The sequence below is a fragment of the Xenopus tropicalis genome, chromosome 4 (assembly GCF_000004195.4).
Source record: "Xenopus tropicalis strain Nigerian chromosome 4, UCB_Xtro_10.0, whole genome shotgun sequence".
Taxonomy (NCBI): domain Eukaryota; kingdom Metazoa; phylum Chordata; class Amphibia; order Anura; family Pipidae; genus Xenopus; species Xenopus tropicalis.
In genome coordinates this window covers 28228952-28244076 of record NC_030680.2, presented here as the reverse complement: position 1 = coordinate 28244076, position 15125 = coordinate 28228952, and the positions used below count along the sequence as shown (strand labels likewise).

General features: G+C 37.3%; 1 protein-coding gene across 1 annotated transcript in view; it reads left to right on the top strand.

The window, feature by feature from the left end:
• Window positions 1-3377, top strand: part of LOC101734651 (mucin-2) — a 763939-nt gene extending 760562 nt beyond the window's left edge. The window contains exons 50-52 of the mRNA XM_031900600.1: window positions 945-978; window positions 1606-1729; window positions 3093-3377. Of these exons, the coding sequence (XP_031756460.1) occupies window positions 945-978; window positions 1606-1729; window positions 3093-3267 (333 nt within the window). The 3' untranslated portion in view covers window positions 3268-3377. The remainder of the gene's footprint in view (window positions 1-944; window positions 979-1605; window positions 1730-3092) is intronic.
• The last annotated feature ends 11748 nt before the right edge of the window (window positions 3378-15125 follow it).

The window sequence follows — 15125 nt, the reverse complement described above, 5'->3', positions numbered from 1 at the left end:
AGTAATCCATATTTGCCATAAGCAATAACGCATATTCACATTATTTTGCATAATGTTATTGTGTGAAGACTATAAGGTGTCGCTAAATTAGGTTGTTGGTTACAGAAGGCTACATATCTAAATGAAATAGGATCATGTATATATCATATGTATCATACCTGAATGCATATTTTGTACAGGGCTTCCAGAATTCCTATATGTGTCTATTTTTAAGCAAAACTGATTACTCAGTTTAGCAAGTTACATGTCCCTACTGGTTTTTGTTATGGAAACCTGCTTTACCATTAAATGCAAGCTGAACAGATTTCTGTCCACTGTTAATTCCCAGTCCTCTTTCTTGCAATCTCTTTACCTAAAGAACATAGTCAAAAATGTCACACTAAAATGTTTGTCCATTTCTTGAAACCTCAGTAAAGTATTAAAGATACCTATGGTTCAAGGCAGAACTCGAGACATGATCTACTTAAAATTTTGTCTCTCAAAATGACAGACCTGCCCTGCTGTTTGCTGCCTACAATGGCCTGGTCACATGTATATATGGGTACTTTTGACCAGTGACAATGAACAAGGCTTATAAGTTAGATCAGGGTTTCCCACTTTTTTTTACCTGTGAGCTACATTCAAATTTTTAAAACATGTTCCAGTAGGTGCCAAATAAGGACTGTGATTGGCTACTTGGTAACCCCTATATTGACTGGAAGCCTACAGAAGGCTCTGTTTGGCAATTACACTGGGTTTGTGTGCAATCAAAGCTTGCCTCTTAAAAATTCAAAAATAAGCACATGCTTTAAGGTTGGAGAGCAAAATGTTGCTCACGAGCCACTGGTTAGGGATCACTGAGTTAGACAGACTAATATTATTAATTGCTGTAAAAAGATGTCAAAAATATTGCATGTGGCAAATGCTATTTTCAAAAGATACTAACATTTTTTCTCCAATTCCAGGGAAGCATTCAACATAATGGATGCTGTAAAACATGTAAGTACTTTATACATTTATTATGATTTTATAGATTTCCATACCTTTTTTATTTATATAACATCCATTATACAATTATTTTAAATGCTAAGCCAAGGATCTCAGACTGTAATTCCCATGTCTTTTATGGAGCCAGGCACATAAACCTGTGAATCTAGTTCAAAGTACAAACAAATCAATAGCTTATGTCAGTCATGGAGTCCTATAGGGCCTAATATGGCTCCCTGTCTTCCTAGCTTCCTTAATCTAACTTTCATTTGAAGCAGCATGAGTAGTTTTCACGGTGAGGGCAGTGAGGTTGGGGAATGCCCTTCCTAGTGATGTGGTAATGGCAGATTCTGTTAATGCCTATAAGAGGGGCCTGGATGAGTTCTTGAACAAGCATAGTATCCAAGGCTATTGTGATACTAATATCTACAGTTAGTATTAAAGCAGAAGGCAAAAGCATTGCAAAGTAAAAAAGAAATAAAAAATATAATAGTCAGCCAATTGTTTTGGACTAATGAATGACATGGAGATTGCTAATACAGTACTACAAAATGTATATAATTGTTTGTTACATTTAGCTAAATTTGGTTGTAATACATTAGTCATTTTTTAAATGGCTGCAATGTAAATACCCTACAGGTATCCAAAAGAAGAGCTCCTGCATGCTACAGGCAGTTGATGATTACTTGACCTACCAAGGGTGCACATCAGTGACAAGGGTCAGAATGTCTCGCTGTGAGGGATCTTGTGGAACCTTTTCAATGTAAGATAAAAATAACTGTTACATAAATTGAATCTAGAATATTATAATATACATATATATGGTGCCAATTACTTTTTGGCATTTTTATCTACATGCTAATTCAACTTTTTGCCACAAGTAATTTTTTGTGGCAAAATTGCTATTTTGAATTTGAGTTTTTAAAACTGAAAGTTTTGATATTTATTAAATGTAAAAATCTCAAAAATGTAATGTAAAAATTTGGCATCTTAAAGCTTGCAAGTTCATGTATAAATCAGTGTGAGTTGTATTAACAAAATTCAAGCTATTTTTTTTATATTTTTGAATTGTGATTTACTTTAAATTTAATAGACTAATTTTTTTTACACAATCTAGTATTTGCCTTTCATTAGGAAATTCATTAGGTCTCCTTGTGTCCAGCTGTTCTGCATTGCCCAGCTTTTTAATATTTTTTGTGACCTTTTTGTTGCAATAGTAAGTGGCCCTTCCATTCACAAAATTAACTGTGCATAAGGTTAGATTTAATATGTATGCTGTCTAAAGATTTCTTATTTCTATTCAAAATATAGCAGATATACCCATGTCTATCTCTAGCTTGACTTGCCTTTTAAGATAATATGAATAATGCCCTAATTTAGAACTGGAGACTCTGGTACCAATCATTTCAATCAATTCACCAAACATCACTTTCTCTATGACTATTCAAAGGAACATGCTCATTTAGATAATTTTGAATTAAACATTGAGCTTTTGTAAATTGCTTGCTGTTGACATAATTAGCTGAATATGCATAGACTTAATAGACAGGATTCAGGAAAACATTTCTAAATGTCTTGTTAAACATTCAGTTAACCTACATGTTTAAATTTTTCCTTATCAATTCCCCTAATGTTCCCAAGCTTCTCTGAAGGAAACACCCACTCAGCCTACAGTTTTAGCATTGCTTAAGCAATCACTGTAACCTCAATCCCCTTATCCCCTTACACAGGGATAATATTGTGTTTATAATCTCATTGCATAAAAGCAAAAGTGGGCTTGTCTTGATTATAGTCTAAGAAGTTCGTGTAACCAGCCCAACACCAATCAGCTGTTTGTTTTCACAAACAGTTGATCAAAATTGACCAAACCAATTGTTTGCTAACATATGACTATTCATTACAGTACTCCCAACTTATTATTTAATAAGATTCAAGTTAGTTTAATTCAGTTTAACTTAGTAGACTAGCAGTCTTTAGACACATTTGGAATGCATAAAGGATTTACAAATATCCCACAAGCTGTTTTTGAGACAGTAAGTGAGCCATTGTGACTTGGAAAGAAAATACCTCTGTGTAAGCCCCCTATAGTAATGTATATGTAACATCAATGTATTTTCTCTGTATAGGTACTCTTCTGAAGAACGTACTATGTCCAAAAAATGTTCTTGCTGCCAAGAGGTTCAGACTGCAAGAAATAAAGTCACCCTGAGGTGCCCTGATGGAACATTAATTGATCATGAGTACATTGATGTGCAGGAGTGCAAGTGTACTGGCACTAAATGTCATGATGGAAACGTCTAGTATAAACATTTAAATCTTTAAGGAGGTATTCTAATTAAATAAAAAAAATTATATAATTATCTCTTTACTTTCAAAAAATATTATTCTTGATTTGTTTGATTTATACCTTTGCCTCCTAAAAATAAAGTTGCTTCTTATGCATTGCAATGCAGAGTCATTCATTTTTTTATTTGTTGTAACACTGGTAAAACCGAAATTTTTTAGGTCAATAATGACATGAAAATATTTGTTGTTTAGTGTGTTCATACATAAATTAACGTACCTGATATGGGGCAAAGGTAGAGTGAACTATTGCATGAGATTGGGCAAGATTGACTGAATGGTTATGTCAATGTAGACACAATCTGCTGTATTGGGTGGAAAGAGAAAGAGAGTGGAGAGCATGTGTGAGAGATATGGTAAGCAATGAGCATTAGTAACATAGTAACATAGTAAGTTGGGTTGAAAAAAGACATACGTCCATCAAGTTCAACCATAATACCTATATATAACCTGCCTAACTACTAGTTGATCCAGAGGAAGGCAAAAAACCCCATCTGAAGCCCCTCTAATTTGCCGCAGAGGGGAAAAAATTCCTTCCTGACTCCAAGATGGCAATCGGACCAGTCCCTGGATCAACTAGTACTAAGAGCTATCTCCCATAACCCTGTATTCCCTCACTTGCTAAGAATCCATCCAGCCCCTTCTTAAAGCTATATAATGTATCAGCCAGCACGACTGATTCGGGGAGGAAATTCCAGAACTTCACAGCTCTCACTGTAAAAAATCCTTTCCGAATGTTTAAATGGAACCTCCCTTCTTCTAAACGGAGTGGGTGCCCTCATGTCCGTTGGAAGGACCTACTGGTAAATAAAACATTAGAAAGGTTATTATATGATCCCTTTATATATTTATACATAGTTATCATGTCACCTCTTAAGCGCCTCTTCTCCAGTGTAAACAGACCCAACTTGGCCAGTCTTTCTTCATAAATGAGACTTTCCATACCCTTTACCAGCTTAGTTGCCCTTCTCTGGACCCTCTCTAACTCAATAATGTCCCGTTTGAGCACTGGAGACCAAAACTGAACAGCATATTCTAGATGGGGCCTTACCAGTGCTCTGTAAAGGGGAAGAATAACACCCTCCTCCCGTGAATCTATACCCCTTTTAATACAGCTCAAAACCTTGTTTGCCCTTGCAGCTGCTGCCTGGCATTGCTTGCTACAGCCAAGTTTATTATCTACAAGGACTCCAAGGTCCTTCTCCATTATGGATTTGCCTAGTGCAGTCCCATTAAGGATATACGGGGCTTGCATATTTTTACATCCCAGGTGCATGACCTTACATTTATCCACATTAAATCTCATCTGCCACTTAGCTGCCCAGATTGCCAGTTGGTCAAGATCCTGCTGCAGGGATGTCACATCCTGGATAGAATTGACTGTTCTGCAGAGTTTTGTGTCATCTGCAAACACTGATACATTACTCATAATACCCTCCCCTAAGTCATTTATAAACAAATTAAACAAAAGTGGACCCAGTACAGAACCCTGAGGGACCCCACTGAGGACCTTATTCCAAGTAGAGAATGTACCATTAACAACCACCCTCTGTACCCGATCCTGTAGCCAGTTTTCTATCCATGTGCAAACGACTTCACTAAGACCAATATGCCTTAGCTTAGAAAGCAGTCATTTGTGGGGAACGGTATCAAATGCTTTGGCAAAATCCAAATAGATTATATCTACTGCATCCCCACTGTCCAGCTTCTTACTCACCTCATCATAAAAAGCAATTAAATTGGTCTGACATGACCTGTCCTTCATAAAGCCATGCTGATTACTGCTCATAATGGCATTCTCCACTACATACTTGAATGTGATCCCTTAACAAGCCTTCAAATAACTTGCCCACCACGGATGTCAGACTTACAGGCCTATAATTGCCAGGCTGAGATCTTACTCCCTTTTTAAATATGGGAATGACATTCACCTTCTTCCAATCCCTAGGTACCATACCTGATGAAAGAGAGTCTGAGAATATCAGAAACAAGGGCCACTGCAATTCTGCCCCTAGCTCTCTCAGTACCCGAGGGTGTATTCCATCTGGCCCAGGTGCCTTGTTTACATTTATCGTGTGTAACCCTTTAAGCACCATATCCTGTGCCAACCACTGTGTAGTTGGAGCTGAGGCAACAGTGCAGCTATTGGGTGGGACTTGGCCCACTGGCTCCTCTACTGTATACACAGAAGAAAAGAACTGGTTAAGCACATCTGCCTTTTCTGTATCTGCTGTAACCATATTGTTATTATAACTCAATGGGGCCACACCCTCAACCTGCATCTTTTTACTATTAATATACTTAAAAAACTTTTTGGGGTTAGTCTTGGCCTCGGCTGCAATGCGCTCCTCATTTTCTATCTTTGCCTTCCGGATTGCTGTTTTACAACACTTGTTATAGTGTTTATAATCATTAAACGCAGCTACTGTCCCCTCTGACTTATATTTCTTTAAAGCTTTCCTTTTTTTCCCTATTAACTTCTTTACCTCAGAGTCAAGCCACATAGGGTGATTCTTAACACTTCTACTTTTTCTTATTAATGGAATAAATTGAGAACAGTAATGATTTAATATCATTTTAAATGACAACCATTTCTGCTCTGTGTTTTTATCAGAAAACATAATGCCCCAATCTATGCCCTGAAGCGCTGCCTTTAAGGAGCTAAAATTTGCCTTCCTAAAATTCAGTGTCTTTGTTGCCCCCGTGTAAATTTGTTTCCTGCACCAAACATCAAATGAAATAACATTATGATCACTATTACCCAGGGGTTCAACCACTTGCACATTTGCTACACGTTCTGGGTCATTAGAGATCACTAGATCTAGTATAGCAGTGTTCCCCAACCAGTGGCTCGTGAGCAACATGTTGCTCGCCAACCCCTTGGATGTTGCTCTCAGCGGCCTCAAAGCAGGTGCTCATTTTTGAATTTCTGGCTTGGAGGCAAGTTTTGGTTGCATACAAACCAAGTATAATGTCAAACAGGGCCTTCTGTAGGCTGTCAGTCCCACATAGGGGCTATCAAATAGCCAATTATAGCTCTCACTGGCACCCCCAGGAAACTTTTTAACGCTTGTGTTGCTCCCCAATACTTTTTCCATTTAAATGTGGCTAAAAGGTTGGGGACCCCTGTAGTATAGCATGGTTCCTGGTTGGCTCCTCAACAACTTGTGACATAAAGTTGTCATGCAGCAAGTTTATAAACTTGTTCCCATTTACTGTCCTGGCAGTACTATTGCCCCAGTCAATATCAGGGTAATTAAAATCCCCCATAATTATCACTTGCCCCAAACTAGCAGCCTTTTCTATTTGCAACAGGAGCTGGGCCTCCTCCTCTTCGCTTACATTAGGGGGTCTATAGCATACCCCTACAATTAGTTTGGTAGATTCTTTACTATCTGTGAGAAGCTCAACCCATAAGGATTCAGCTCCCTCTGTTACCCCATCACTTCCTCCTCAATATTTGCTTTTAATTCCTGCTTAACGAACAGACACACTCCTCCTCCTTTTCTATTGCCCCTGTCCCTCCGAAACAATGTATACCCCCCAATATTAACAGCCCAGTCATGAGACTCATTCAACCAAGTTTCAGCAACTCCAATCACATCATATTTCTGCTCCAACGCCAGTACCTCCAGCTCTCCCATTTTCCTCAGTATTTAATATGTAAAATTATTTTGGGGAGTTTTGTGAATTTTCTCCTTGTCAGTTCTCCTCAATTTATCAGATATATTTTCACATATTAACATATAAATCATAAGTATGCTGTTAGAGAAATGTAAATTCACCAGTCTATTTTCCTTATATAATTCACACCCTGAAGAAATTACATATGCAGAATTAATAGTATGGAAGAGGTGAAAAACATAGTAAGATTCAAAAGTGTCTGTTCTATCTTTATAATAGCAGTTTGCTGGCCTGAACCTGAAGAAACTTCTCTTGTCAAACAGTATCTAGTAGAATTAAGTCTAAAACATCTGGACTTTTCTGAGTTTTTTTTTTTAAAACATTTCACCACTCATCTGAGTGGCTTCTTCAGTTCAAATGACTGGTAGGGAAATTCCCCGACATTTAAAGGAACAGTAACACTAAAAAATAAAAATGTTTTAAAATAATTAAAATATAATGTACTGTTGCCCTGCACTGGTAAAAGTTGTGTGTTTGCTTCAGAAAGACTACTGTAGTTAATAGAAATAGCTGTTGTGTAGCCATGGGGGCAGCCATTTAAATTGAAAAAAGGAGAAAAGGCACAGGTTACATAAGAAGATAACAGATAAACTGTGTAGAATACAATGGGAATCTATGCTACTTATCTGTTATCTGCTTAGTAACCTGTGCCTTTTCTCCTTTTTTCAATTTAAATGGCTGCCCCCATGGCTACACAGCAGTGTATTTATATAAACTGCAGTAGTGTTTATGAAGCAAACACACAACTTTTACCAGTGCAGGGCAATAGTACATAATATATTAATTATTTTTATAAACTTTCATTTTTTGGTGTTACAGTTCCTTTAAACCCTTAATGGTAGTACAGTCACAGACATCCAATCACAATGGTTCCATTTAACTTATTCAGTTAGGTGTTGGCTGAAACTGACAGGTGTATGAAGGCATGATCCAGTCACAATGGTACCATGATTCTCATTGATACAGGTATACCTCCCTACCTCTGGCGAGCACATGGAGGGCTATGCAGCCCCCACAAAAAAATGCCACCCCACACCATTACTGAGCCACTGCCAAACCGGTCATGCTGGAGGATGTTGCAGGCAGCAGAACATTCTCCACTCCATCTACAGACAGATGTCACATCTGTCACATGTGCTCAGTGTGAACCCGCTTTCATCTGTGAAGAGCACAGGGCGCCAGTAGCGAATTTGCCAATCTTGGTGTTCTCTGGCAAATGCCAAATGTCCTGCACAGTGTTGGGCTGTAAGCACTACCCCCACCTGTGGATGTCAAGCCCTCATACCACCCTCATGGAGTCTGTTTCTGACATTTTGAGTAGACAAATTCACATTTGTGGCCTACTGGAGGTCATTTTGCAGGGCTCCTCATGTACGGTCCTGCAGCTGGGTTGTTGCCCTCCTATGGCCTCCTCCTCCTGATGTACTGGCCTGTCTCCTGGTAGCGCCTCCATGCTCTGCACACTACGCTGAAAGACACAGCAAACCTTCTTGCCACAGCTCGCATTGATGTGCCATCCTGGATGAGCTGCACTACCTGAGCCATTTGTGTGGGTTGCAGACTTCATCTCATGCTACCACTAGAGTGAAAGCACCGCCAGCATTCAAAAGTGACCAAAACATTAGCCAGAAAGCATAGGAACTGAGAAGTGCTCTTTGGTCACCACTTGCAGAACCACTCCTTTATTGGGGATGTCTTGCTAATTGCCTATAATTTCCACCTGTTGTCTATTCCAGTTGCACAACAGCATGTGAAATTGATTGTCAATCAGTGTTGTTACCTAAGTGGACAGTTTGATTTCACAGAAGTGTGATTGACTTGGAGTTACATTGTGTTGATTAAGTGTTCCCTTTATTTTTTTGAGCAGTGTGTTTGTTTTTTGCATAAACAACAGAGATACAGTTTTGGAAATAAACAACTAAACATTTAGCAATTAAACAAAAAAATATATATATTTTATAAAAAAATTATATCCTCTATGTGTAGGGTTTAGCCCTGCATTATCTCCAAAACTTTACAAACAAGTATCTAGTATAAATAAATTCTTCCATCCATTCATCCATTCATGCAACTCTAACAAGTAACACCTGTTTGAAGAGTTGCATGATACTTGGGTAATCCTTTCAAAGTAACTCCACAGCATTCACACCTCTGTGAGTTTCAGGTGCCACCTCTCTGAAGAGTTACAAAGTGCCATTGTGATTGGATCAGTGGAAGAGTATATATGCTGAGGACTTCCCATACCAGTCAGTTGAACTGAAGAAGCTGCTTGGATGAGTAGTGAAACGTCTTCAATGATTACTTAACAAGTTCAGTTGCTTTAAATTTATTTATACTAGATATACCATGGATGAATGAAAATCTTCATAGACTTACAAACAAATAATTATTTCATCAAAATAGCAATATTAATATAGAGGTGCACAAAATCCGGTTTGAATTAAACATTTCTAACCTTTTAAAATCATGAAATTGAAAACAATCAGATAGATCCATAAGCAATAGATCCATAAGTACGTATAAAGTATTTTTTGCATGCATTTGTGGATCTGCTGTCATGCATATACTCTACTCGGCAAAACTGTAAAAAATTCACAGTGAAATATATGCTAAAAAGAACAGATTTAATTGCACAGTTTTAAAGGTGGGTTGGGTAAGATTGCAGAGTTATACCAATATTGATGCCTTCAATTTAGATATCAGTGGACTAACAATGTTTATTGAAGTCTATGACAACAAAAGCCATTCACGGACAAGTTTAGAAGTCTAGAAGCTGGCGTGATTATTTAAACAGCCTAGGCCTAAGCTACTTAAAGGAACAGTAACACCAAAAAATGAAAGAGCTTTAAAGTAATAAAAATATAATGCACTGTTGCCTTGCACTGGTAAAACTGGTGTGTTTGCTACAGTGACACTACTATAATTTATATAATAAGCTGCTGTGTAGCCATGGGGGCAGCCATTCAAGCTGGAAAAAAGGAGAAAAGGCACAGGTTACACAGCAGGTAACAGATAAGTTCTGTAGAATACAATAGTGTTTTATCTGTTATCTGCTATGTGCCTGTGCCTTTTCTCCTTTGAATGGCTGCCTCCATGGCTACATAGCAGCTTATTTATATAAACTATAGTAGACTTTCTGAAGTAAAAACACAACTTTTACCAGCGCAGGGCAGCAGCACATTATATTTTAGTTACTTTTATACACTTTCATTTTTTGGTGTTACTGTTCCTTTAAATATTTATTCACTTTTACTTACGATGATACTTTCTACATGATCTTTCTATTCAGACTTGTGAAATGGAGCAAAATATTTTGCATTGTATGCAGGTTGTGAGGAAACCTATGAAATGGTCCCTCCTATAAACATCTAACCAAAGCCCCAGATATTAGTGATGGGTGAATCTGATTTTGCTGAAAAATTTGTGAAAAAATGTTATTAGACCACACCAATCTGTTGCTAAATCTAGGCTCCTTTGATAGAAAGGTTCTGACCAGCCAGCCTGAATGACAGTTATAGGTTAGGAAAGACTTAATTGCAAACTGATCAATAAGTTTGCATAAAAAAGGCAAAAGGAAAAATGAATTATAGATTACCTTATCAATATGGCCATTAGAAAAAAGACAAAGAGAAAAAGGAAGTGAAGAAATAATGGCCTTTTAAGACAATGGACACAAGGAAATGGACTGGATTTGAGAGTGGAACGCGAGGGACATATTTTTGCACTGCTTCTTATAATGAAGTGGCATGTTCTGTTTCAAGTTTCAAATTTAATTGTCATATACAAATAACAATGAAGCATCATTACCGTAATGAAATTGTTTTGACCCGTGTTCCTCCCAACTTTACATAGACCAAAAAAAAATACAAATATGAAATATAATAAAAGTGTGCAATAAAGGTACAAGTATTTACAATAAAAAATTGCAATGAAATATTTGAAATTGATCTATTTGACCTGTAGGCAAACTGGAGTGGATCAAGTGAAGCAGGGAGTAAAGATGTGATGTGAGCCTTGACTATACGCTCAAAGCACTTTATGGCAATGGAGGTGAGTGCTACTGGGAAAATAGTCATTTAGGCAGCTCACATTTATTTTATTTTCTTAGGGACAGGGATGATGGTGGTCCTCTTAAAACATGTTGGGACAGCAGCCTGGAGCAGGGAAAGGTTAAAAATGTCTGTGAAGACATCTGCTAGCTCATGGGCGCATGCTTTGAAAACATGACCTGGGATGTTATCTGGTCCAGGAGCTTTCCATGTGTTTACTTTTCTGAAGTGTTTACACACGTCTGCCTGAGATATCTGATAAGGGCGACCGTCCTCTTCCAACAAAAGCTCCAACAAAAGGTGTTTATCAAAGCGTGCATAGAAGGTGTTCAGCTCATCAGGGAGAGAAGCAGTTACCTCCCCCACTCTGCACCTCTTTCCTTTGTAGTCTGTGATGGTCTTCAGTCCACTCTACATATTCCTGATGTTAGAGTTGCTATATCAGGACTCCACCTTTTTTCTGTACTGTCCCTTAGCTGTTTTTATTGCTTTTTTTAAAAAAAACATTTTATTGAAGTTTTGCAATAAACATGAAGGATGAATAATGACAAATTATTTAAATTTAGGTTGTATAACAATAGTCACATTCGACAGTATGTCCTTCAAAAAGATAAAAAATGAATCCTTACAGAGAAACAAAATAAGAAATTTAAATAGAGAAAAACAAAACAAAAACAAATTAACTAACTATGCCCAGTGGATAAACTATAAAAAGAAAAGAAAAGTTTCCTAGAGAGCAAAATCAAGAATAAATTTGCTTGTATGTTCGTGAATTATTGAAATAAATCTATATATGCAACATTTTATAAATCTGATCCTTATTACTTATATCTATAGCATTAAAGAAAAATGACCATGTATTTTTAAAAGGGATCCGAGATTTAGGTTCACTTGTTGTTGCTTTGATGGCCCCTTGCCAGCTAAGCTGATTAAGATAAGAAATAATTTCTGTTATAGGAGGGGTTTCCTCTTTTAACCAATAATAAAATAATGCTTTTTTAGAGGCAGCCATAAACAAAAATAATAATTTATCATATTTTTGTGCTAAGGAGACTGGTAAAATGCTTGATAACACCTCCTCTTTTTTAATGTGTAAAAGAGCTAAACTAGGAGATAATTTTATATTTAAATTCAACCTGTGGTTCAAGAATCTTTCCATCATGTTCCAGAAGTTACCAATCTTGGGACAAGTCCATAGGTAGTGGAATAAATGTATTGCTTTCTTATTGCTTTTATTACTTTCTTTTTTTATTTATTACTTTCTTATTGTTTTTATTTCTGGTGTCATTGTTAATGAAGGGAGGGGGCCAGGCTTAGGTGACAATATAAGAAGTTCAGCCTTGGACTTTTGCCTGAATTGCAGGGCTGATATGAGGGCAGGAAGGGAAGATATGTGTGCCATTGACATAAAGATGATAGGATGTGATGTGATGAGGTCACCAAGAGAATAGGCTTTGGGGCACAACAACTGGTAAATCAACAGGTTGAGAGGTCCTGTTAGAAATGGTTACACTTAGGGGCACATTTACTACGCCACGAACGGGCCGAATGCGTTTTTTTCGTAATGATCGGTATTTTGCGATTTTTTCAGAAAAATGTCGCGACTTTTTCGTTACTAATACGATTTGTGCGAAAAAAACGCGAGTTTTTCGTAGCCATTCCGAAAGTTGTGCAAAATCTGGCGATTTTTCGTAGCGTTAAAACTTGCGCAAAAAGTTGCGCTTTTTTCGTAGCGTTAAAACTTGCACGAAACGTTGCACCTTTTAAGTTTTAATGCTACGAAAAAGGCGCAACTTTTCGCGCAAGTTTTAACGCTACGAAAAAATCGGGCGATTTTGCGCAACTTTCAGAATGGCTACGAAAAACTCGCGTTTTTTCGCGCAAATCGTATTGGTAACAAAAAAGTCGTGACAATTTCCAAAAAGTCGTAAAGACGCCGAAAAAAATCGCAAAAAATACGAAAAAGTCGCAAAATGTTCGTTTTCAAGTCGGAATTTTTCCAATTCGGTTCAGATTCGTGTCTTAGTAAATGTGCCCCTTAAGGTACACCTAGAGGTAACAACTGTGTTTTAAAAGGAGATAAGGGTAAACTGTACAAAATACTGCAAAGAGATTAAGAAGTATGGAACAGTGTCCTTGGTCTTTAGCGGCATGAATATTGATAATTACCTTCTTTAGTTAAAGCCATTTCAGCGGCACCCTACTGAATTGGCTTAAACTAAAGAAGGTAATTATATATGATCTTTGTGTAAATGTGACTAAAAGGGGGTTAAGAAGATGACTGGTATGATAGGAAGAAAGGCATAAGAAAAAAGCTGTATATTTATATATACACATTGATGATAGATGATAGATTCTGAATTATTTGATTAAAATGGAGTCTATGGGAGATAGGCTTTCTGTAATTCAGAGCTTTCTGGATAATGGGTTTCTGGATAATGGATCCCACACCTGTACAATAAATAGATAAGCCCCCTGAGCACAGGTAAGGTTTATTTATCACAACAAATACAGAAAAAGGCAGTGGAATAATACTTTTACACAACAACTATACAGAATAATGCAGTCAGTGAAAAAAAAATTAGCAAGTATGTGCAACTAAACCAGGGGCTTTTGTGCAGGTGAGAAAATAGCAAGTGACAGCTTTTTGTCAACAACGCGGCATGAGAAGCAGTGTACAGCAATTAAACCACCAAGTAAGTACTTACAAGTTTTTCTGTAGTGATGTCTAATGTCATTCTTTGATAAATCTGCCCCTTAATGTGATTTAATTAATATAATATAAAATTTCCAGTGTTGCTGCTCTTCCCTTTTGAAGGAGATGTCACCCAAAGACTATTTTTCCTGCCAAGCACGTATGTCATATGTGCTTCTGAGAAAAGGCTCTGAGTGCCAAGCACGTGTGACATACATGTTTCAGAAATGAAGTATCTCTCTCTGCACTGTTGGCTTTTGCTGCCAGTGCAGAGAGTCCAGTGGACCCCAAACCCCCTACTTAACAAGCCAAGATGGCTGGCAAGTCAGTACTGTGACTCGATTGTCGCAAGACTGACTTTTAACAGCAGACACAATGGCAGATTGCATTGTGTCTGCTTTCTTTTCTTACCGAGCCCTTCTGATCCCACCCACACACTTCCTGCTGCAGAGCCTGGGATCGATCATGGGACACTGTTTACAGCAAAGGACTCTCCAGCTCACAAAAAAAGTAAGTAACCTTTTTACCTATATACACACATTTCCACACATGCATTTACAGTACAAAACACACAACTCTCATTTTACCAAATGTAGCTTTTGTTCTGCTTTCTGCCTTTTGTTGCTTTTCTGATTTTTTTAATGTTTTTCTACATATTTACACACTTACACACAACTACACACATTCACATTTGTTTTAGAGGTGTACACACAAGTATACACAAACAGACACACACATAATTTTTTCTTGCTTTTTTTTAGTTACTTATTTTATCATTTTGTCTTCTGTTTTCTTTCTATTTATTTCACAGTGTGACCATTTTAACAGGTATTCTGACTAACCACCCTGTAAAATAATTAATTTTGTTTTTTCATTGATTTGCCTAATTGTATTTCCTTTTTGTGATTTTATTGCAGTTTTAGACTTGCATTATTCTTTAGCATAGCTTTGCCGTTTGGTAGTTTGGTGTAGAAAAATGTCCTTACCCATGTTCAGTTTGCCAGAATATGTACTTTCCAAAAATATATGGTTTTCTGGGGGTCTCTGTACAGTTAGGGGGTCTTAATATGCAGTTGGGGGGCACATAATATGCAGTTGGGGGATTTGTTTGAAGAAGCAGATTTGACAAGTGAAAAAATTCATATGCACCACTTTTATTTGGGGTCTGTACATAACCACATACTTTGGTATATCTATGCATATTGGGCATCAGACTGTTCAGTAGACCTCTGGCATTGATATTTGGGGTGATTGTATTGTATGCCATTGTATGTGAAAAATTGTGTGAGATAAATGCGGCATATTGCAACATTTTTATGTGATTTTTAGAAATGTCATCAAAACCATAAAGTTTAGGAAAGCTTTGTGCTTTGGTAGTTTGGTGTATA